At 37.9% G+C, this 25,171-nt stretch overlaps 1 protein-coding gene across 1 annotated transcript in view; it reads right to left on the bottom strand.

The window, feature by feature from the left end:
* GRXCR1 (glutaredoxin and cysteine rich domain containing 1) overlaps nt 1–18,376 on the bottom strand; it is a 39,873-nt gene extending 21,497 nt beyond the window's left edge. Inside the window, exons 1-2 of the mRNA XM_074903815.1 lie at nt 17,981–18,376; nt 14,488–14,494 (exon numbers count right to left, since the gene is read on the bottom strand). Of these exons, the coding sequence (XP_074759916.1) occupies nt 14,488–14,494; nt 17,981–18,376 (403 nt within the window). The remainder of the gene's footprint in view (nt 1–14,487; nt 14,495–17,980) is intronic.
* Nucleotides 18,377–25,171: the final 6,795 nt, after the last annotated feature.

Below are 25,171 nucleotides of genomic sequence, written 5' to 3'. Positions count from 1 at the left end.
ACCTGGATAAAGTTCCATGGGAGTTTCTCAGTGTATGCGTTTTACCAAATACAGTGTTTGCTTGTCAGGTGAGAAAAGTGGCCTCAAACCACATGGGAAATACATTTGCTTTTTATGATACTGATCTTCACCTTCACCGAGAGCTTGATTGTTTCTCAGCCTTCAGTGACAGGGCCACAATATAATCTGGTCTTGTTCTTTCATCTGTTAGTTCAATAACTGTAATGTCAGCTCTGAAACAAACTGATCAGGAAAGAGGAGAGTGAAGAAAGCTAAAAATTACTCTGATGCTGCTCATCAAACAACCAGTTCATCTATTACTCTCTTCTTCCTTCATCAATTCATTTCAGAGTAACAGGACTTCCTACACAAGAGGAAAGGTGATGGGATTACTTATAAACACAGTATTTGCAAAATGGCTCTTTTGAGACAATGAACAGCACTAGCCTATAAAACTTTTTCTTTCCAGCAAAACAAATTCAGATTTTCAGGGGAAATGCTGCTGTTTCTGGTAAGTAATTTTCTCTTGTCATAGCTGTTGTACTGTAATATGACTACGTTTGATACCTACCTTAACCTATACAGAGCATATAATGCAAACTTCAGCCAGCACCTGTTCTAACAATGAATTTTCTTTAGCAATGAGTTATTCCATATTTCCTCTCTGTGCCTACACTGTGTTGAAAGACTGATTGTAGCATGATGTGACCTGACATCCAACCAGGGAAGTAATTGTTTTCTACAGGTGCAGTTTTAGTAGGAGAGTTACCAGCTAGTTTTACTAATGTTTGATTATCTGCTATGTTTGATAAATAGCTTTCAGCTGAACAATCTGAGTGGCAATGTAAACAATTTCTCTTTGTGTGATGTAATTGCTGGATCAGGAAATTGAAACCTATACTTCTGCAAAGTTGTGTTACAGGAGATATAAGCTCTCTGATTTGCTTCTTGGGTTTTTGCATAAAAAAACCGCTAATTAGAAATCCATATTAAATTTTTAAAACCACTTCTTAAGAAGTAGACTGTGCCAGTCAGATACAGATGAAGAGCTAAATTCAAGAAAATTCAATGGTAATAACTGCAAAAATTTTGCAGAACTTCAATTTCCCTTGTGGTCAGAACTGAAGTTCTGGTGGAAAATTATGCTGACATTTGTTGTTCTGCCTAAAACAAAGTTAGGAAGAAAATTCACCATAGATGTGGTTAAATTATACGTATTTTTAAGTTGTAATCAAAAGAATGGACAAAAGGATTATTGCTAATGTTGGTCACCAACAGATGTTGTTGCGGTACACTGTAAGAAACATTCCCATTCATCCGGCTTTGCCAAACCTTCTGAATTCAAGCTCTAATTGAAAACTCATGTTTCCATAGTCCTTTTTTCTTTCTCTTTACTACAGAGAACTGATTAGATTGCAGACTAAGCTTCCCTTCCCCTCTAACAAGCCTGATGGCTCTTCATCTTTCTTCAAGGTTAAAGTCATCTCTCAGGATTTAACACTCAGTTTTCCCCAGGCCTCCCGGAGACATTTGTACTTCCTCCAACACTGCTACCATGCAGAAACCTGCCTCTCGCTGTCTGCTTTATTCTCTCAAGACAGAGTGCTTCATTGTCACACTTGAAATTTCGGCAACTATTGAGGGACTGGTTTAAGTGCAGCTGTTATCTTTTCATGAGACTTAAATAAAGTCAAAATTACAAGCCCATGTTGCAGGTGGGGTGCAAGAACGACTGGGATCTAGAGGTTTCCATGGTGCCAGCTCAGAAGTAGACAGTGCTTACTTCCTATGTTTCAGTAAGGCTGAGGATGTAATGAATCAGACAAAATGAGACAGAAGCCCACCCGAGGACTCAGACCACTAAGCAGATAGACATCCCCAAATCAAACCCAGAAGCATTTGCTGTGAACAGTTTCCAGGTTTCTGGACATGTCTTACTGAAACTGTCACACATATCCTTTCATATGAAGATCATCACCATGCATTGTTATGGAGCATGCATAATGCCACCATTTCTGATGAACTCTGCCTTTCTGGTATAAACTAGTGCCACAAGCTAAGCCAGGGAGAGACTGAGCCAAAACCTTCAAAGCTTTGTCTTGGTTGCAGTTTATATCTGAAATGTGATGAATTCAAATCATCACTTCCCTCTCTGTTAGGTTTGTTGAGGAATTTCACAGCCATCACATCAGCTTTTCAGGCTCACAAACATTCCAAACACTGACAATCACAGCTCTACCATTTCCCTCCAAGATGTCTCTGTGAATCCAGATAGTAGGAAGCTTTCTCCAGCATCCCATGGATAAACTCAGTTTTCCTTCACAAGTATTTGATTTATCTCTTGAATTCCCACTACAGTATCAGTGTTCCTATTTTATTCCTCTCCAGCCTATCCCATATATTCAGTCACAGCCCTTGCCTAACTACCACCTGAGAATTTCTCCAAACTAATTACTTTATCTCAGGATTTACAATCTGGCCACTAGTTTCTGGTTTCCACTAGTTCTGGTTCTTGTTTAGCTTCATCTTTTCAAATATGTCTACAGAATAAATTGACAAGGATCTTACATAAATTTCATCCTATCAGCTTTACTCAGAGAAGTTTCTCCAAGGACTTCAGTTACCTTTATCATCTTGGAGAAGAGAAGGACCTCTGCTTCCCCCACCAATAACCTCTTGTGTTTTACCCAGTTTTACTCATCAGAGTTTTGTCTCACCTCCTGCACTGTTTGATGTAAGCCGAATCCCATTTAAAAACATCAGATACAAAGTATTTACTACAGTAATGAGGTATTTGACTGTTTGTAAATAATTTGCACTAAAATTCACACCCAGTCCACAGAAAACATGGTAGCTATGAAGCATGGTGACATATTAGTTGTCAACCTGAAAATTCCCACCTCTGAAAGAATATTATTTCTGGCAGATATATCTTGTGTTCTGGCAGGCCTGAATACAGCTGTGATGTCTACAAAAAAGTAAAACATTATGTTGTTGCATGAATCATGTGACCATTTGGAGGTCTGTTAATTTAGGTCTAAATTTCAGCCTGAACTTTCATTGCAAATTAGACTCATAATCATAGGCTCCAATATCATGTCTGATCTATGCAAAACTAAGGGGACATAGCTTTTAAATTATCCCAGTGAGGGTTTATGATTGTGTTACATCAATGAAAAAGAAAAAGAGATTAATTTCTACTTTGACTGTTTGCAGCTGTTTACCTGGAGACAGTTTTCGGAAGACTCTGTTCACAGAACAGCAGCATAACAGTTTATGAAATGTGCCTTTGACATGAGAAAGATACAGGCAATTTAAAATGCCTGGAAAATTGGGAAGTCAAACAGAATGTGAAAATAAAAATGGTAGACTCACAATTCCTACCCATTTTCTGTGTCTACTAACAGACAACATGAAGTTAGAGAACAGAAAAATTGGAAGGTCACTGTTGCCTTTCCAACATACCTTGAAAACAGAAACTAATTAATATAACAAGAAAAAAAAAAAAGTCTACTGCATGTCACCTAAAGAAATGCTGCCATTGCTAAATTAAAAATATATGGACTGAGCTGCATAGCATCTGCCTGCCTAAAGCTACATCTGTAAATACTGTGGAAGACCAGAGAACTGAAACAATGGATCACAGATGGGTGATGAAAAGAGTGTTAATATTAACTATATAATTCTAAACAATGTGCAAGCCCAGGAAATCTGAGTATAAGTCTATTATTAGAAGAAGATTTGTCCTAGATTACACCATCGAATTTCCTATTGCTTAACAGTTATGAGTTACTACTTGGTGATAACAGTTATATGCAGGAGTATGAAAAATAATTATTATTAACATTTGATCAGTGTTTATTCCCCTTCTATCTCTTTTTCACTAGCAACAGGAAGAAATAGACTGAGTAAAATGAGAATTGAATGTTAGTAAAATGGAACTTTTTCTCAAGTTTAAAAAACATTCAATTTTTACATTCTTTTTTTTTCTGGGCCTTTCTGTTTTCTAGTTCTACTCAAAACAAGAAGAAGGGCTGGAAATAAAAGAAGACAGCATGTAGGTCAACTTTAAAGAGTTCTCACTGATACTAAGCATTTGGTCACTTGCTCAAAAGAACTTTTAAACATATCTAAACTTGTTTATATTTGGTTATATTTATTGAATGACTAGTTATTTTTCTTGTGTAGTAATTTTTCTTACTGTCAGTTCACCTATTGTTACTTTGGGGCTTGATTTCTAATAATATGAGTAGGACATTTCAAATACGTTTAATTGTCATGAGAGGGAATGTTTTGTCCTGCTACTTACTCAGACTTTGGTGGTAATTCTACTATTTACTTATGTACTATCTCCCATATGCCACCCTGAATTTTTAAGAAAATACTACAACATATTTGTTTTAAACTGGACCCTTAGTTGTGGGCCCGATCCTTTTTTTTTTTTTTTTTTGTCATAAGCAGCTTTTTCTTTTGCTTGTTATTTATCACACTGTTCAAGATGTTTGAATCTTTAGATGCCTGTCCAGGGAGGATCACTTGGTAGTTTGTGTCCTGTTTGAGAATATTCTGTAAGTAAGAATGGCTTTAGCCAGAAATGAAATAGAACAGGACTTTCTGAGGGTGGGCAGATAAAGTTGTTTGCTATCTCAGATCACGTGGAAAAGCTAGCAAATGACATGGCTCCAAGTGAGTGCTGGTTTGAGCATGCTGGTCCCATCTGTCTGTAATCATTGCTGCTTCACTCAGTAGAACATTTCCTACTGCAGAGCAACAGACTTGTGTTGATCAGCAGCAAATGGCTGCCATGAAAATTACTATGTCTACTCTGGCCCATTTCTTTTTAACTTGGCAGCAGCTTTGGAAAACCCTGTTTACTTTTCTCCAGCAGGCAGATGAAGTTGGGGTTTTTTTTTAAAAAAAAAAAAAAAAAAAGGTGGTTACTATCCTTTCCCTCTTTCTCTTTTCTCCTCTCTTTCACCAGTCCCTTACTCATCCTTTCTAAAATATTCCCTTTGTATCCTTAGACTGCTAGAGAGACTGATAGATGCTAATGATAACATACTAATAATATTACATACATATATACATGTATCTCTGAGTAATTTTAAATTTAAACATAGCCAGGTGCAGTTTACTCATGCAGTAATCCCTTTTATAGTTCCCAAATGTCAATTACAGTTTGGTTACTTAAAAGGCATTAGTGGTCTATGAAAATGAATTCTAGTCTGTTGAGCTTCTTACAAATGTGATACATCATGTTTCTGACTGGAGAATAAACTGGTTAGCTGGTGAGATCCTGCTCATGATATTACATGGCTCTTCCTTCTTTGCCAGGCTATGCTTTGTGTGGTGAATGGATCTGTTTTCCTAAGATTTACCTTCAATAAACCAGAATATCATAGGAAACAGCACAATAGTCTATGACTTCTTTCTTACTTACAGCAGTGCTACAATTGGTGATTTTTGTAGTGTTAAAGACAATCAGTAAGTAAAAACCAGTATTCAGGAAAGATCAGTTAGACTTAGCTCGGTTGAAAATTTACTGCATTTTCATTGGCATATGCAGATTAATTACACCCTCAAGTCAGTGTGTCTTACACAACAGAACTACATCTGCTCACTCAGAAAACAACTAAAGTATAACTGAAATAAGGTGCCATTCTCAACTGCAACCAGCAGAGAAAATTCAAAATTATGATTCATTCTTCACAATTTACCTTCCCAAGCAATAAAATCAGAGGAAAGATTTAAATGAAGTGTGGTTTTGATTTGGGATACACCCTGGAGTTTTCATGTTTGGCAGATAACAAGCTTTCTCTCAAAAGTTATTTTATCTTTTACTGTATTCCTGTGAATGGAAACTGGAATGAGATGCACTGAGATCCTGAAACTCCTAAGGAGTGTTGAACAAAACTGGGAATCCGTCACCCTCCCAGTATGCTTAGTTTTCATTTCCAAACACCTGGCAAATGCGCTTTTTCTTTCCTGCCGCTTTATACAATTTAAATTCTACCTGAAAATGTTACTCATCTGGTCTGAGATAAAAACAGGCTATTTTGTAAAATGTTGAAGTTGTCATTTGTACTGCACAGTTAAGGAGAAGGCCAACCATTTTACAGGTGGACACAGAGCGTATTCTTGCAGAGAGTCACAAAGCGCTCTGCAACCAGTAATGAATTTTGCACAGGTCTTTGAATGAGGCAAAGAGCAAAGTTAAGCTTAATGCAACAAAGTGCTGATGAAGTGCTGATTCAGTCCTTACTCCTCAATGAAAGAGAGCCTTATCACTCAATATACCATACTGATGGAAACAAAACTCTTGTAGTTATAGCACTACTTCATTCCATATTAGCACTGAGGGATGAAGGACCCTGTTTCCCTGTTATATTACTTAACCTAATTGGAACTATGCTCTCTGCTATCTCATTACTTAACAATACCTAGAACTTTGGTACCTTCATCTTCAAACCCTGAGTAGTTAATTACTAGTTATACACTCAGTCTCCATTTCTTTAAATTAAAGATCCATCCGCATTGCACACATACAATGCCTCATTCATTTTTTTTATGCAATAGATTCCAAAACCAAAGGCAGAGAGCTTGAGATTTTTATGCAGACATAGAGGATGTGACTCCTAGACACACATAAACCAGCTCTGCCCTAGAATAGGCTATACTGTGGCTGCTAGACTCGATGTACAAAAGGGGACAGATGACTCATCCACTATTTCTATGTGAGCAAAATAGAACAAAATTCTGTGGAGCAGAATTATAGACTTTGCTGCTCGGTGTAAACTATTTTTGGCTTTTTTAACCAAATAGGTAAAATGTCTGAAAATCAGAATGTAGCAGGCTGTACACTTTATACCAGCTCCTAAACCTGTTAGTCAAAATAGCTGCCAAGTTAGTTATTCCATATATATCACATCTATGGTTGGAGTAACTTTTTAGCAAGGTCAGTGTGAGCAGCTTTATGATCTAGTCTGATTTAGGATTTGGCCCAGAGATGTGTATTTTTAAAATAAACCAGAAATAGTTATTCTTAAAATCATACTTTTCAAATTATAATGTTCTTATAATAGGGCTAGAATCTATATCATGTCATCAAGTTAAATGTGTTCTGATCGAGGAATATGACTACAAATGCAGATGTTGAGATAATTAAATTAGCTATCTGCTTTTCTTTTGGAGCAACATTTCAATCGGTCCTTTACATAGATATCATTTAATCCCCTGCAGCAAGAAAAATCAATAACAACATTTAGTCTAATATCATATCATGTCTTCAAACGATGCTGAAACTCCATACTGATTAAATTTCTGCCAGTTGCATAACCTTCTGCCAAAAGGAGAACTAAGACAGCATGAAAGACAGGTGAGAAAGTTCACTAGATATCTATCTTTTTTTCGACAGATCTTGCCCTTATCTGTTGTGACTTCAGAAGAGAACTGCTGGAGCGGCTGAGGATAAAACTACCTGGCTGAAGCAACTACATTATTCAAGGATGCTGCCAGTCAGTGGCAGCAGAAGAAAGGATAGTCATCTGTATCCAGCTGCAAATATTGGCCTGTAAAAGTGTCCTTTCACCTCACAGTGTCTCACATGAGGATCCACAAGAACATCATGCATGAAGCAGATGATAGGTTTGCAAAAGGCCTGACCACCCAGCAGATAAAGAAACAACAGCTGCCATGGCAAAATTTTGCAGACAGGTTTAAATGAACAGAATCTATTTCCTGAACAAGTCATATAGGAACTTCTGCCTCTTTTAAATCTTCATGACAGCTTAAGTTTGGACTTGGAGGGACTGAATAGTTAGTTATATTTTTGGGTCATGGTAGGATTTGGAAGAACAAATGGCCTTACCTAGTTTGTGAATCTGATTGAAAGCATCAGCCAACACCTGGAAAGGGAAGATCTCAAAAGGCAGATTAAGACCTCCAATAGCCAGAAAGAACTCCAGCAAGAATGCTTAAAGGTCTCTTTTTTCAATGTCTATCAGTCTGTTGCTTACAACATTCTCTACTTGAACAGCAATGAAATGTTTCACAATTGCCTGTGGGGCTAGGAGGGAGAGTCCCTTGCATTTAGAGGTAGTAAAGCAAGCGCAGGACATGAGCAGCTGGGCATGAAATTACATTTTCTTTAAAAAGCTGTGACTTCAGTTGCAGATTTAGAAACTGATGGGTTTCTGTCTTACAGAAGTTGCATGGGGAAATAGATTTTTCTTAAATAATAGTGTATGACTTCTTTTTATTCTTAATATTTTAAAAACTTCTTAGATAATTAGCAATCAAGTCTACCAGGAGTCAATCCCAAGGAAAAATTTCTTTGCCTTTGCACAAGCATTGACTGATTTGTCAATGCAGAACATAATACAGCATGTTGTTATAAAATATTGGCCAGTAAGTTTTTCCATATTTCTTTTGAGAAGTGGAGAAAGAATGAGTGTCCATGTTGTATTTCCGCAGTATAGAAGACATACTCCTCTGACATTATTGATGGATGCTGTCTCTAGACTAAGGTTGTTAAAATGCTTTCCACAATTCATACTATCAATGAATTATGGTTTTTCTGTCTTTTTTCTTGCTGTGCGTGAAATGAATCTCTACCTCACTGACTCCATCTGCTCATCTGTGACCATTTCTGTTGCTTTGTATGATGGAGGCTGTAAAAAGTTGTGCTGTGGCAGCCTCTCCACAACATAACTACTGTGTTAAGCAAAACCACAAGATTGCCTGTTTGGATGAGGAGCTGTATTTTTCCAGCTCCTTTTCAAAATAAACGGGCTGGGGATGCTGTCCTAATTACTATTTACCTTTAAAGTTTTTGAAAAATTCAGTGAGATTTGAGTTTTATGCTTTCTACTACCTAGTACTGGATGTTGCAGCAATGAAGGTGGCTTTCATGCATGAAAGTCATACCCTTTTCTCTCTGGCTGCAAAGTCCATTCTGAAACATGTTTTATTGTGCTTGAGCTGCAAACTTATGATGCTGCCAAACATTTCAGTCACAGGTTAAAGCTCCAGCCAAAAAAAAAGCAGTATCTCTTAGACCATTTCTTTCTTTCAAGCTGTTAATCATAGACCTTGGGTTGCTGTAGTGTGTAATAAACTGCCAACATTAGTAGACAAATGTCAGAGCAGGCTGCTGACAGACCAGAGCAGTCTAGCAAGCATTATCTGCAAATAAAGCATGACTTCATTTCTTCTCTCTTAGGGAAGGAAATAGCCCTCAATGACACCTACATGCCAATTAAATTGGCAGCAGGTGACTCCTGAAATGTAATTTCAGTCAACTGCTAAAATACAGTTTTTCTGGGTCATTGTAACACAATACCTGTATGTCATGTGCATATTTATATTTGTCAAGCTTATGTAAGCTTACTAGCCTAAGTATTTGCAAATCCTAGTTCAGAACTGAAACAGTTCTGAGATCGGTAAACTAAATCCAACTTTAATGTAATTAACTTGTTAGAAACTATTTTTGCTAATGCCTTCCATGGCATGAAATCAAAAGCATTAGTACATGCCTGGAGAATCATACCACTAAGGTAAAGACAATTTCACACTCTTTTGAACCATTCTTTTTTTTGGTTTGTTTTGTTTTTAATAAAGGAGCTGTATTTCATCCTCTTTATTACCATATTTTTGCAATTGCACAACTGCACAGCTGTGCAATCTGGTGACAAATTGGCCCAGTATAGCCAAATATTTGCTTCCATGTTTGCAAATTTAACTAAAACATACCTCACTTAAGACACTCAGGTGCAATGACGACCATTAAATATTTGGTTGCAGAGTAATTTATTCGTACACAAAATTAGGTGTCAATGACAAAGAATGATGCTAGTAATTAAGCATATAGGATAGTTCATATTTATAGGCAATTTATTTCAGCTTTATGTGTTCCACCAAATTTGTGTTTGCTGTGTCAAAGGCACACAGATATTCAGGGGAAAGAGGACACAGCAAGCAAGCTAGCAGGCAGCCTGTTGTATCATGTAAAAAAAAAAAAACAAAAAAAAAAACCCAAAAACTTTTCTTAATAATCCTAGTTTTAAGAATACTTCAAAAGACATTTTCTCCTAATTGTCCTGCTGAGTTACTGAGTTGAGGTCTACAGCTCGAAAAAGTGAAGAGTTATTGCTACTAATTAATGATTAAGTCTAATCATCTTTTTCATCTCTGTTGTAAGAGGCCAATTCAGGAAAAAAAAAAAATTCCCTACTGTCAGAATAAGTAGAATAAATTTCTTCACTAGCACCCTAAGATATCTTTTGATAGGCTGTTTATGTAACATTACTCTTTTTCAAGTCAGTTTGAAGTAAGACAAAGTATTTTCCATGTTAATTCAAAAGTTGAGTACCTTATTGAGAATTTCCACAAAGGGACATTATGTAAGAGTCCCAGAGCAGTACACAGACTTGGACCTAGTGTTTGTCTAGTATTCCAGGTCATCTACCAAAATGATAATTAAAAGTAAAAGGATGGAAAGCATATATGATATTTCCTCCTAATACCCTCTCATTTTATGATTATTTTCAGCTCAGACAATTTCCTGAGGCCAATATGATTTAAGAATCCCACTTAGTACAACCAGGAAGCATCTTTTCCATTTGGCATTCACATTCATTGCCTGAGAACAAGTACACTGGTTCTTTCTTTAAAAAAAAAAAGCAAAAGTATTTTTAGATTTAAAGAGAGAGGATGAAACAAGGTGGCAGAACATGGTCACTTGCAATCTCTCATGTCTTGGCTACCTGGATTCAGTCTCCCCTCTGCCTCTTGTACCTAACAAGAAAGTCACAGGCTCCAAGCTTTTTTAGAATACCTCCATGCTGAAGTAATGCCATCACTATAATGCTTAAGAGGGAGAAAGAAAGAAATGGAAGTCAAGCATGATGCTGAAGTATAGTAGTATTCGGTATGGTAAGTTGAAATCAGCAAGCCTATGTTCCACTCCTGTTCCAGCAACTTATTCATACTGTCTTGTGACTGTCTAATTCAAAGTACAACTCCCACCACTGCCTCCTGCAGACACGATTTGTAACAAAGCAGCATCTGCTTATGTACATTTTGTGTAGGATCTGATCCACTAGTCATGCTCAGAGGACACCTACAGCATCAAGCCCTGCAGGTGAGACAGGCGAAGGAACGCCTGTTTTGTGGTTCCCATAGGACGTGAGTAGGAGGTAACCGTCACGTCCTGTCAATACTGAAATGCTGAGGCGCATGGCCAAGGCAGATCATTAGTCAAATTTTCATTAATAAAAGGTTTTTGCTGCCTTTGAGACAAGGTGGCAACAAAGAGAGGTTCGGAGGATCACGTTTTTGGAGCTTGGTGTCTAAGTCCTTCTTCAGAAGCCTATGGGGTTTTTGCATCTATACCTAAAGTCTTGATTCACTCTAGTACTACATATTCTGCATATACATATTCACTGAAGTATTATCACAGCTTCTTTGCCATACAAAGGAGAAGGCCAGGGGATGAGGCTTATTAATAAATCACTCTGGAAAAGTAGACACATGGCATAGACTTCACAGAGGGAATGATTTAATTCTGTTCTCCCTCACAGCCTAGGGCAGCAGCTCTGCTTTTTCCTACAGGCTGCACAATCTCCTTGGACAACAGGCACTTAGACCCTAGCCAGGGCAAACCTGAGACCACTCTATTCAGTAGCACTCAGTAACAGAAATGTTTATTTTCATCAGACTTGCTTCAACTTAGCCCCATACAGTACACCAGGGTGTGTCAAGAACAGTGACCTCATTTATGGATCCTTTACAAGAACCAGGACACATCAGAGGCAGTGCTCTGGGAGGTTGGACAGGTGTCCAGTACATGCTGATTAGACTGCATAAAAGTCTAACAACTATTTTTTCTCCAATTATTCAGTCTTGAAGAGTGATAAATGTAATCATGGTTTTGTTGCTAAGCTTCCCAGTGCTGAGTGTATTGAAAAATCAAGTTATCCCTTACCTACATTTTTAAAAAATGACTCAGTTAAGTCTTTCTTAACTCACTTTCAGAGTTTTAAAGTCTATGTACAGATCATTTCAAGTCTATGTCAAATATGGGTTTCAAGTCCAACAGCAGCTAATCCTAAAATATCATGAACAGTCTAATAATAGACTTGTCTGAGCTCAGTGCTTTACAGATGATTTATAGAACACGAGAATAAATACCAATATCTTAAGTACTGACGAATCCCAGGCTGCAGTTAAAAGCTCACAGACCTGAACATCTTCCTTTTAAAAATCAGTGTGGCTATTCAGCCAACAGCTCTGGAAAGGACCCATTTTAACTGTGACTTAATCAGCCGAATCACTTGAATCACTGGTCCATGCACTGTGGTCACAGATCAAAGCACTTAAGAAGGTACAAAGGAAGTTCTGAAGGGACACTATGCTGTGGGAATCCAGTTGTCCTTCTAGCATTGAACTTTACACCTCAGAGGAGGTACCTACAGTTCACTGGGATTTGTCTCCATCCATATAGGTGGCATTACTACGGCAAATGTTATGGCTTTAGGTCATCAGCAGGTTTCCTGAACGTTGCTGTTAGTAGGTACAAACAATCCAGCATGTCTTCCCTTTGCAAGCTATACCCATTTGGAAGTCATGGGGCAGTGTGTATGGATAAGAATATGAAGGGGAAGTTCAGAGACATTTTACAATCTTAGTCTAGTCCTAGCAGAGGTCTATGAGTTCAAAGAGTCCAATAGTGCTGGAGTGTCAGCACTGACCATCTGCTAAAGAAGTGAACAGGACAACATCGTGACCTTTCCAGTGACTATGCAGACATATCTCTCTCTCTCTTCTCCACAGAGTTTTGGGGATTGTAGTGATAAATATGCTCCAGGGGCTGGAGTGGTATTCAACGTGTCACCCACCCTAAAATGTTTGCTTGTACTATTGCACCAGAAACTTTCCTTAACAGCACTTTGTAGCACCTGCCTTCTTTGGAAGACAGTTGGTTTTACTGCTGTCTTTCATTTTATTTTCTCTATGTTATTAGCTAGCCCTACTGGTTTGTAAGCTCTGTGTGTCCTCCTGTGTATTCACTTTTCCAGGTCATCTACAAGTAAAAAAAGATGAAAATGAACTAAACCAATAGCCCAATAGCTCTCCTTCTCTTAACAAACTTCTACCTGATTCTTAACTATTTCCCAACTCTCTAACCATTAATAAGTTAATTTTTTATCAGGCTGAATATTGACTTACACTTTGCAACTTTAAATGTTAGCTCTACCTGAGACACCCCATACTGGAAAATATCATAAAGACCAAGTACATTATGTGTGACCCTTCACCTGTATCGCCTCTGATGCAATGTTCACAAAGGCATTAATCAGGTATGTTAACCAGACCTGCTCTTTAGTAATAGACGTCAGCCGGCCCTGCCTGAGAATGATATCTGTAGCCAATTTAGCAGAAGATGACCTTTCAAATGAGGCTGGAAGGCCAATGAAGTATGCAAGTATGGAAATGGAGGAAAGGACCCATGCTGAAACAGTGAAAATGAGGGGATACCTGTGTAAAACCTTTGGCTGAGCTCCATTACATTGGACGTTGGGGTAGAAACCCAGTCTGGCATGAAATGACCATTGCACTACTTAGTAATATACCAGGCAACCCAAAGAGTTTTGTTCTGTGTCACCTGGAAGCCATCATAAGGATGGCCTAGTCATAAAAATTGGTCATGAAGAGAATTAATTTAAATGAAACAAGAACTATTTCTCTACTACTTTCTATGGGAGAATATAGGAAATATTCACACCCATTCACATTTTAAGAGTATTCTAAGTATTATAAAACAAAATTTCTAGTAATGTACTGAAATATGACCACAATTACTTTGGATATTCAGAGAAGGGGCTTATGCTTCTGATGCAATTAGCAGGTTATGTCCCCAGTTCTGGAGTTGTTGACACAGTGTTAATGTTTCAGCAGGAGATAATTTCACTTATACCAAGGAGGTGCACAAAGAGGGAGAATGGAAGCTCCAGATCCTTTTTGTTATTCATGCTTTTCAGGAGTGTACATTTCTCATGAATAAAATGTTCCTAACTGTTTAACCACTGTACTGCCAGCCCGGTAGAAGGCCACCCCTCCAGTCTCAGGTTAGGTGCATGTAGAGGCCAGGTGGACACCTGTGACCATCGCTGACCTCTACTGATCACCGCTGACTGGCCTTCCACCTTCCCAGTCAAGCAGGGGATGGGGAGGTGTTGCCACAGCAACGCCCTCTCATTCCCCACCCCCACTCCCAGAATGTGGTTGCTATGTCAACGCTCTCCTTGTGGCATCCACCCCTGGGAGGGAACGGCTGGAGGGGTTGCCATGGAAACCATGCTCCCCTGAAGCATCAATAGGGCTGGTCTCTTCCCAGCCTTTCTGTCCCCAAAATGTCCTGCTCGGAAGCTGAGATAACCCTTACATGTCCTGCTGTGTCCTACCCCATCTCCATGGCCCCAGCCGCACACGGCTGCTCCCACAGAGCTCACAATCTTCACCAGCCGTGCAGAGACAACCTGATGGGAGAACTTTTACTGTCACAGTGCTGGAGGAGCTCGTGTCCGGGGATACAGCAAGGGACCTAGCTTCTCTTCTCAAGGAACAGTGTAAATGAAAAGTTGCTGATTGTGCTGGTGATGGAAGTGCTCAGTGCATGTACATGGGAAGATGTAGCAGGGGATATATGTATACTTGGCAGTAGGTATACATTCTCGGGCCAGGCTTGTATCATATAACAATAACAACAAACCCACCTTTTCTTAAATACTTCCTGTATTACATCACTCTTAATATTCCCAAAAACTCCAGAAGGTGTGTTTTTTTTCAGATGAGTCTGCTATGGGAAAAAACTGTCTGAAGCAATTGTGTAGAGACACTGTAGTTAGAAAATGTGGAAAGCATATTCCAAAAAAATATTCCATGGAACATTAACATACCTAGAAGTGATTTTAGCACAGATATTTGAACAGAAAACATCAAAGTTCTTGACTGTACAACTTTAAAAGCTCAGTTAATGAATCCCTGCACATCCCTGGAAGATCTGAGCAAAGCGATTTGTTTTAAAGGATGTCTCCTGTATCACAGGGAGCATCTGGGGATTTGAGGTAACAGCATAGTAAAGAAGTTTGCAGATACAGCCTGAAGAATCAGAATGCTGACACTGCAAAAAATCTTAAACACCCCCCGCCCCCCCAGTTTCATGATCACAGGACACTCACACCCAGCATTTGTCTTCTTGCATACACATTTTAGTTAATAAGAAGTGATACATCAAATACTAAATAAGAAGCATTTGCATTCAAGAATTTATCAGTGCTCAGGATTTAGGGCTGCTGAGAGTTCATGTCCATACTCTGAGATTACAAATACCTGCTAAATACCAGTAACTCTGAGGAATGTATAATGAGGTCATCTACTGCTCAGTCATCATAGAGGCAGAAATGGGCTCTCCCCGGGGATAGGGGACTTTGTATACATCTTAACTATTGTTATACATCTGCTGTTGCTTATCTAAGAGAGGCAAAACATATAACTGCAGATGACCTCACATAATCAAGGGGGAAATTTACAGAAATGCCCAGATCAAGAGTTTTTGAGTTATATTTTCTAATAGAGGCATATTTCTATCTTATCATTTCTTTGAATTAAGAACTCTTGTTCTGTAAGTGGTATTACTGCACAATTAATTGTCTGGAACATACTTACAGAAAATTCAAAATCATCTTCTAATCTCATCCTAAAAGTCATTACTTCATTTGTAATTGGACAGATTTCAATCCTATTTTACATTGGGATCAGTTTCAAATGAGTCTCAAAGCCAACCTTTGTGCTTTGCTCTCCTCTATGTTCACCATGTGGCACAGAAAATTGGCTAGCAGTATGACATAAAAGATATGCAAACCATCATTCTTCTTCCCTAGACTTCATAATTTATCTCTGAGTAAATGAGAACTTGTTTGTATAGAAACCTCAAATCATTATGTTCTCTGTATCATTGAATATATGTCTTTGATCCAGTAGATATTTAAGGTAAGAATACATGCTTATTTCTGGAAATCAGTTATCTAGGCCTAGCTAATATGAAGATACTCAGTTCCCCATATATTTTCCCCGACTGCTTTAAAAATCTGTCTATTCTTTTGGCCTTTACAATGCCTGTAGCAGAGAGTTCTTAAATTTAATTATGTGTTGTATGAAAAACTGTTTAGTTTGGTTTTGCCTGATAATTCAATTTTTCCATTTTCTTCTGTTGTAAAATACCAATACTCCTTATCAGCTTTTAAGTTATTCATTATTTTACAGGTTTTAATTATGGACTTCTGTTGTAGATTTGCCTCCTCTCAAGCATTACTTTCTTCTGGCAAAACACCTCCTGGAAATAGTGCTAGTCCTAGCTGTAACTCTGCTAGCAATAAAAAGAAACTTTAATGAAATCAAAGTACATTGATTTTAGTCCATGAACTTTTCCTGAAGAACTTCCAACCTAAAACTGGAGACAGAAACAACAAGATGACAGGGACACTAAGGTACAAATGCTTTCAGATGGGTCCATCTATTTAGCTGATTCAAATTTATTAGCATGGTGTCACTGATGCAGAGGAAAAAAGTTTTTAGAAAGGAATGAGGTTAGTGAGGTAAAATGGCGTACTCCATGTAGGGAAACACCACATAATAGTATTTGGAATCAAGGTCAACGAAGAACCCAGACATGCCCCAGTTAACACTTCCTAACTCATATCTACTTAGAAAAAGTGAGTTTATTACAAATTTTATCAGAGTAGAGAACTCAAGGACAAACTCTTCAGTGAGTGGCTTGAAAGAAAGCAAGCTACTTGAATGCTATGTGATGTAAAGAACAAAAATGAACATTCATCTTTGAAATACCCAGCTTCCACAGGAACGTTGGTATTGACAAAAAGACTGTTATAATTTAGGTACAACATACAGGATAAATGCATATTCAGACGCAAGACAGTGTTAATCTGTAGTCATTTCTAAACATATTATGTAATGACTTCGTTTCAAAGTAAGAACTATAAGATTTAATTTCAATACATGACAGTCATTACTAATACCAAATTCCCCATGCTTTAAAACTGCATAAATGCTTTTAAAACAATGCTCTGAAGCCAATTACAGGTTAAGTGACCATCATAATTCTAGATTATAACAACCTTTAGAAAGAGTTTTGTTGCACACTTGTTACTCTTTTGTTTGAATATTAATGATTTAAGGGCTTGAATAACATATATAGATAAATTATATATATGGCCTAAATTCTTTAGAACATTTATCTCGATTTTTTTGAGACCTATGTTTCTCTGATTAAGGTGTCAGTGTGGCATATACTCTTTCAAATACATATATTCTGCTCCTTCTACAAAATAAATGGAAAACAGACATTAATAAAAGAGACCTCCGACTAAGATTTCATTCCTTTGAAATTTTCATGTGGGAAAACCATCATTGCTGCCACCCTGCACCTAATTTGATCTACTTTGATGATTAAACACAATGGAATTTGCAAGTATACATATTTACGTAAAGGGGACAGTAGATAACATCATAAACTCATTAGAACTAATATAATAGGAGTGGAAACATGACACATGCCTGTACAGTGGATCTGTACAGATCTCCAATAAAGCCCCAGTTAATTGCCCTGTTATGTTTCTTTCCTGGTCCATACATGAGAAACACAACATACACATTTCTACTCAGCAAACTTTAAGTCAGTTTTGAAAGAAAAAGTTCACAGTCAATTTGGAGTGTGGAGCTGTTTTATACCAGAAAGAGCAATGACCCACTCCTGTGCAACAACAGCAAGTGGATAGAAATGAGAATGAGGCAGAATATTGAGAAATCATAAATGAGAGAAGTTTGGACAAAGGGAAGAATAACATGGGTAGCTAAGAGGGACAGACACAGGGCTTACAGCCAGCAGAACCACATCACCTACCTGAAATACTTTTGCCAAATTGTCAAAGAGGGCTTGACCAGCGCTGACTTTGTGCTTGACTCCCCTGACTGTGCCATTTTTGCTGAGGATGTTGACTCGCTTTGTACCAAACCCCCTCTCTTTAGTGGCTCTGACTAAAATGAGCAAGTCATCCTGCTCATTTTCATTTTCATCACACTCAGACCCTACGTGTCCATTTTGCTGTCCTTCCACTTCACTCAGCCGGCTGGTTTGGTCAGTCTCCGAGCTACTGGCATACTCGGAGTCCAGAGAGTCAGCAGCCTCCCCATCGGCATAGACCTCCTTCAGCACCCTCCCGCTGTGCGAGGACGCAACACGGAATCGAACCTTCCTCGACAGCCTCTCACTGTCCGCCTTCATTTCACTTTTAAACATCGCCTCTTCCATTGATATAAGCAGTTTGCATTGTTCCAGTGTGGTGCCCATTGCATTTGCCAGTTTGTCACACTTAACAACAATATCAGCGCTGTTTTCTGTTGACAGGGGTTCTCATATTAAACTAAAGAGGGTTCCCAAGAAGCAACACTGGCGTTCTGCAGTTAATAATAGATGCATTTGTGCTATGGTTACCTTTAAACTAAAACCTGTAAAACGATCTTGTCAATTAAATATTAAAAAGCCATTGTGTACTTTTTAGCACTGAGGAAGAAAGCAAGAAAGGGAGAAATTATATTAATTGATTAAAATAAAAATCCAAACGCACACATAATAAACCAACTAACAGAAATTACATGAGTTTATATGAATGCAGTTTTTGTTTTCTGAGAAAGACAAAGAGGAAGAGTTTTTTGCAAGATCTGCAGAGTAAAAACTGTTTATGTACATTACACCTGAGGGGAAAATCGCAGACTTCAGCACTGAAAAGAAATCAATGATGGCCATGTTTCTTTCACCAGAAAGAACACTTCATTCCCCTACCGGTCAGACTTCATTCACCAATGTTTGCCTTACATATAAGCTCACAAAGATTCACTGGGGAGCTCTGACTTGGTGTTTTGTGATGTTGGCCTTTGCACATACTGGCAGAGCAGTGGAGAAGAAATTAGTCACAATTTGTTGCACAGAGCAACATTGTGTTATTCAATAAAACTGAACCACAACTAGTGCCATGCAGTAACCACAGCTTCTGATCTGTTTTGCCAATAATTCAAGGGACTGGACCAAAGGAATCTGAACAAGGAATAGGAGAAAGCTAATTAATTGGGGCAACAAGCATCAAACAAAGAAAAGTAGGGGAAGGTGAATTCAACCACAGGGGAAGGAAATTCCCCTATCCGAGCAAATCACAAGTAGAGCTTGGCACAGTGTTAGACAACTAGGATCTAGATGCAAAAATAACAAACCACACTTAAGGTTTCTGACTATGTCCTCCCAATATCATGTAGTGGCACCTTAGACCCCCAAGCTGTTTCTGAACTCGCATTATGTTCCCTACTTACAGTGCCATTTCTGCATTTTCTTCATTCAAAGTAAAATGCAAAGCATTTCTTAGAGCAGAATTGAGAACTCCATCCCCTTCTCACTTTCCTGGCAAACATTCCTTACACACTCCCTACAGGTTCATTTTCTCTCTAGACTCATGAATACTGAATTGCTTCCTGAAGCCTGTGACCCCCCCAACAGGTGTAGGCATGAAATGAGTCCCTAGACGCTCGGAATGGTAACGCCTGCGGTCACAAGCAGCTGCAGAGCTTCAAGCATCTGAGGAGGCTTTCTGGCCAAAATTTTGGAAATGCAGGCTCCAATCTTTCAGCAACTAGGTAGCGGTTATTGTGACTTTTGAACAACAGGCAAGAAAATGCTGCTTTTCAGCTCAAGTAAAATCACAATGCTTGTGACTAAACTCTAAAATTACTTATTTTCCATCTACAAAATGGAAACACAAATGATTAGTGACATTTCATAGTGCTAGTGGTTACCACACTTATTTCTAAAATGAGATAATTCACTATATTATCAATTACAATTATTCACACAGAAAAAAATAGGTAAAAATAATGTTACAAGCGCTAAAATGCATTGTTGCTCTTTTTTCAGAGAAGAAAAAAAAGCTTTTATCCAAGTCTGTACTAATACTGAATACAGTTATAAGACACCTTGTGAAATTTATTTGGGGATGGTTTGAATCACACTGACTGTGATATAGCCACTTGCCCACAGAAGCTTTGACAATAAATACCGTTCATTATTACCAAAAACTGACTTTAGTTCTAAGAACATTCTGTAGTAGAATGAATATTTCAAAATATCTATTATGGAATTATTCAAATGGGCCTGCAAGGTACCTGGAGGAAATGTTTAGTTGTTACCTACCCCAAAGTTAACTGTATCATGTTTCCATGATTACCTGAGTGATCTTCTCTTAGAAACCTGCAGTAATTAACTTTGTTTATATTCTCTTTTTTTATTTAAAACCCAAGTACTTTGCAATGAATTGCCACAAATTAAAAAATCTGAGCTACTATAACAGAAATATTTTGCACAAAGATTTTCATAATATTTTTATCTTCTTCAGTTGATGCTATATATTCTTTAATACAGAAACCATTTTACTCCTATGCAGGAAATGAGAAAGCCTGTATTGTCTGTAGTGCAAAGGTTTTGATGCTGAGTGATTAAAAAAGTTAATGTAGCGTTGAATAAATACAGAGTTAATCAGAACACATTTTAAAAACACTCCAAATACTGTTATCATCTTGTTGTCTGTTAGTAGAAATTAGTTCATTGTTTAGTTTTATGGCAATTCCATTATTCACTGGGAAATATTTTTATGTCTGGTTATGAGAAATGAGAAAGTATATGCACAGATTTCTCTGCAGAGAATAGTTAAACACCCCTTAACTATTAACAAGGGGAATTTGCCCCTTGACAAAGGCACTTACAGGCATAAGATGTCATCTTGATGTTTCAGCTGTGGACCTTCTCTGAGCAAACATGTGATTTTGGGGGTATGTGCACATTGCCAGCAGGAAACAAATCACAGGCTAAATTGGTTGCATTAATGACATAAGACATCTGAGGGCTCAAAGACCTGCAATGCACATATTTCTCCCATCTTCTGGCTCCATGTTCTCAACAAAGGCAGAAAGGATGGAACTTGATTAAGCATCTCTGTCCTTCCTGTAGAAGAAGATTTGTAGCAAATGGTGACACTAACTCCACTTACTCAGTTTGATGCTGCACCCTGACAGCTGATATATATTTGTGTTTAGCATTTTCGAGCTTCTCTAGGCAAACTTCATTCAAAGGGCGATTTCGTATAATGAGCAGTATTCATTAAAAGCTAATGTGGTGGCAGGGTTTTGCAGTAATATTGCTTACCTGTAATTATGACACTTTCTGAATCATTTGGCTACTGTTAGGTTTTGTTTCTTCTTAGTTTGGTTCTAATGTTCTGCCATTGATTAATTCAAGGCCAGGGGTTCCAGCACACATAGCATCAAGCATACAGAGAAAAAAAGTTGTCACTACAGAGATAACTCCTTAATAGAGAAGCACTCCGCAAAAAACACCTGGAAAGAAGATATTACCTCCGTTGCCTCTTTGACTCTGTTCCATCTCCCAGGGAAGTGTACCAGCCCATTATCTTGATGTTGTACTAAATAATATGGTTTCCAGAAAACCCCTCACATTTTATCACATTTAAATTTATCACCAAGTCAAAAGGAACAAAGAAGATGATGCTTCTGCTAGTTGCTCACTTCTGATGCTTCTTCTTGACACAGAGTCAAGATAACAATACTGGATGAAGCCCAGGAGATAGATGCTGTACAATGCAGCCTGAAAGGCAAACATCTGCTCTGAGATACACATCTAAGAATCTTCCACAATCCATGCAAGAAGATGCCTGCAGAGGGCAATTCATCACATCTTTCTTCCATGACAGAGAAAGCAAAGAAAGTCTGACTAACAAGCTTATTCTGAATATTTACCTTTTAAATGGCTGAAATTAGGTCAGGTGAGCCAAACTCTTTAATACTTTTAAGATGAAAGGTTTGAAATAAGCTAAAGTAGCAGTCATATTTTTCCGAGTGAGATCTTTATAGTTGTATCAGAAAGGGGGAAAAAAGAGCAGAAGATAATAAAAGGAAATTCCAGTCTCATTTATAACCCTGACACAATTTCTTTAATATGTAAGTGACATCTAACTGTCAGAGTTCATCATATATACTTCAATTTCAGCAGCTTATACAAGTAGAGAATCTGTCCTAGGCACTCCATTTCTGTAAGTTTGGAGCACTACCAGCTTTACCTCAGGAAAGGACCACAAATCAATAACATTAAACTGCAGCAAAATGCTTGAAAGAATATCTAGCCATGTGTATTAAGCAGCAAAGATTGTTTGCTTTTGCTGAAGAAATATAGAGTGTGCTATTTGAAACTACAGTAAAAATGGACCTTGTGGCATTGATCAGAGAATAAAAGGTATGAAGAGCTGTTAGAATTGGTAGTATTAAAATAACAGCAAAATGAAACCTGAATGATGAAAATGAGACTTTTGGAGGAAAACAGATATCCAAAAAAGAAATAAACCAAGTTGAAATCACAAATGCCTTCTTTATTTCTGAACATGTGATAATTTTAATAGAGTGGTTTACCCTATGACAAAGTGTTATACTCTCTGTTTCGATGCACAGTGTAAGTGAGGCCATCTTGCCTTGTGTATTTGCAGGTTACTAAGTATATATAGCAAATCTGTAGGCTGACTTGATACCATTCACACGGGTGTCATTCATCATTAGACAGATGGCATGAATTCACAGTGACATGTCTTGTGATACAAATTTTTCTTCACTCTACAAAGTCTGTTTGCAACTGCCTCTGACTTCATTACACTGGTAGTAATCAAAGCATATTCTGTAATCTCTAACTGTTAACGTACAGTTAGCAGAATGATCATCAGGACTCGGATATTCAAGAGCCCTAGATGTCCCATCTGGTTTTGGGAAGCAAGTATTTTGGTTTGTAAAAGCACATGTGGAAAGTTGAGTTTGGTTATTCTGCTACAAGTTAAGTAAAATTTGCGAACAATGTGCTCTATGCTTTAGAGATTACAAAAGCATATGATTTGAACAGCAGTGCTAAAATTGTTTCTATCAGAGAGATTTAGTGCATTTCCCACTTGCTCAGAGAAAGAATATTCCCATTTGCTAAACTGGCAAAACATCTGTCTACTTTTCTGCAGGTCCAGAATAACATTTTAACAGTGGGAAAGTTCAGGAGGACACACAGAACGTGTTCAGGTATCCATCAGGGAACTCTTGCATCTGGCAGTCGTTTGTCAGACATAGCAGCTGCTAAACAGAAATACTACAGATGAGAATAGACCAAGCATACTGTTGCCACGATAATGTCTAATTATTCATATGACAGGTACCTTAAACTGCCATTTCATTTTATTTGTAGATTTTAACTTCTGTTAAACAATTGTTAGACAGAATGGCAGGGTTTCTGTGTTTATGTTTCTGTTAACATTAGTGAGTTGGGCACACTGGTTTTTCAATTTATATAATGGAATTAAATGAGGAAATCAACACATGTACCTAGGCCATGCACACAAGCACACAATGAAGTAAGAGGACGTATGGGATCTTTCTGCTACCCTTTTTACCAGGGGTAGAAGAAATCCTCCATTTCCAAACCTTCAGGGAGAAATGCTCTACATTGTATCTGAAAAGGTAGACAATTACTATCTTTAAATTCACAGTGATTTCAACATAGTCCTTTCATTTCTGCTTTTTCCACAGTAGGTTTCCATAGGAGTCAAGCTGCTGAGCTAAACGCAGAAGCGGCAGTTCATGAAGAGCTTCTGTCTTGATGTGGTAGTTCAGCTTCTGCTGAAAACTTATTTTGTTTATTTACTCTGAACAAAGTAAAAGGTCAGCTCTTAAATGTGTTAAATATCTGAGTTATACGAGGCACAAACCAGTTTTCCTTTAGGAGAGCCTTTCAAATACTTCTAGTCAACTGAAAGACTAGTGGCTGGAAACTTTGAACCATGTCAGATGACTGATAACAGGCATAGTTACTTCTCTTACACAGCCAGTCTCAAAATTCATTGTTTGTAGCTCCATTTTTTCTAGTCATGTAAGCAGTCATCATAGGATGTATGTGTTAACTGTCTCTCTGAAGCTTTAGCCAGTAGTTGGCCACCAAAATTTTTGTTGGCCATAAAATGTAGAGTCTAGAATGGAATTGAATTTATATGCTGATCTCCATTAAGATCTTTGTTATATATTCTCCTGTGTTCTAGTTGAACAGGTAAAAATGGTGAGAGAAAAATATTTCTGTTACAGCAGCAATTTGTAGATGAAAGAACAAATATGTTATGAAAAAAAAAATTTAGAGATACAATGCATCAGGAAAATAAAAAACTCCAGTTCAGAAGAGAACAAAAAAACATGTCATAAGATGTAATTGAACAGCCAGACTGTTCCGTTGTATAATGTACTGGCTAGATATTAAGCTAGACATTAAGTTCTGCTATACCACAGTGAATTGTGAACCTACCAGTTTGCGGGACCACATATGCAGTCCTACTCAGCACAGGATTAAGAACAGAGTACGAACTCTCCACCAAGCCACCTCCCAACTGAGCATGACAAACAAGTCCCAGGGAAGGAGGTCTGGATGCCAGAAGTTAGCACAGAACATATCTGAGGGTCACTGTCAACTAAAGGGTTGCTAAACTGTGGAGCAACCATAAAAAATACGACAAAAATGTTGGTTTTTGTCTGATGATTCCTTCCTGATGATTGGCTCTGCTTGAGCCCATCTCAGATCAGGTTTACTGTCATTAATACTGGAAACCATAAGTGAGGCTGTGTTGAAAAAGAAAAAACTGAAGATTAGAAGACATTAATAGTAGAGTAAAATATTTGTACACATTTCTTGTAAGTTCTGCTTAAACTTCCTAAACATAAAATGTGCTCCCTTCTTTTTTGGTGTGTTTTATAACACCTTTGAAATCTGGCCTAAATCTGATAGTCCTCCTCCATCAAATGTCACAATCCAAATACTACCAAAGATTTGGAAGAACCACCTGCTACAGGAAGCACTGATTCAGTAGGAACAATATCCTCTTCTATACCCATGCTGCATTTTATCATTATTTTAATGACAAAGGAACAACCGGGAACTTTTATTTTTTGCTTGGAAAGAAAAATGATG

Source organism: Athene noctua, chromosome 4, assembly GCF_965140245.1.
Source record: "Athene noctua chromosome 4, bAthNoc1.hap1.1, whole genome shotgun sequence".
Taxonomy (NCBI): domain Eukaryota; kingdom Metazoa; phylum Chordata; class Aves; order Strigiformes; family Strigidae; genus Athene; species Athene noctua.
This window is presented reverse-complemented; position numbering and strand designations above follow the sequence as displayed.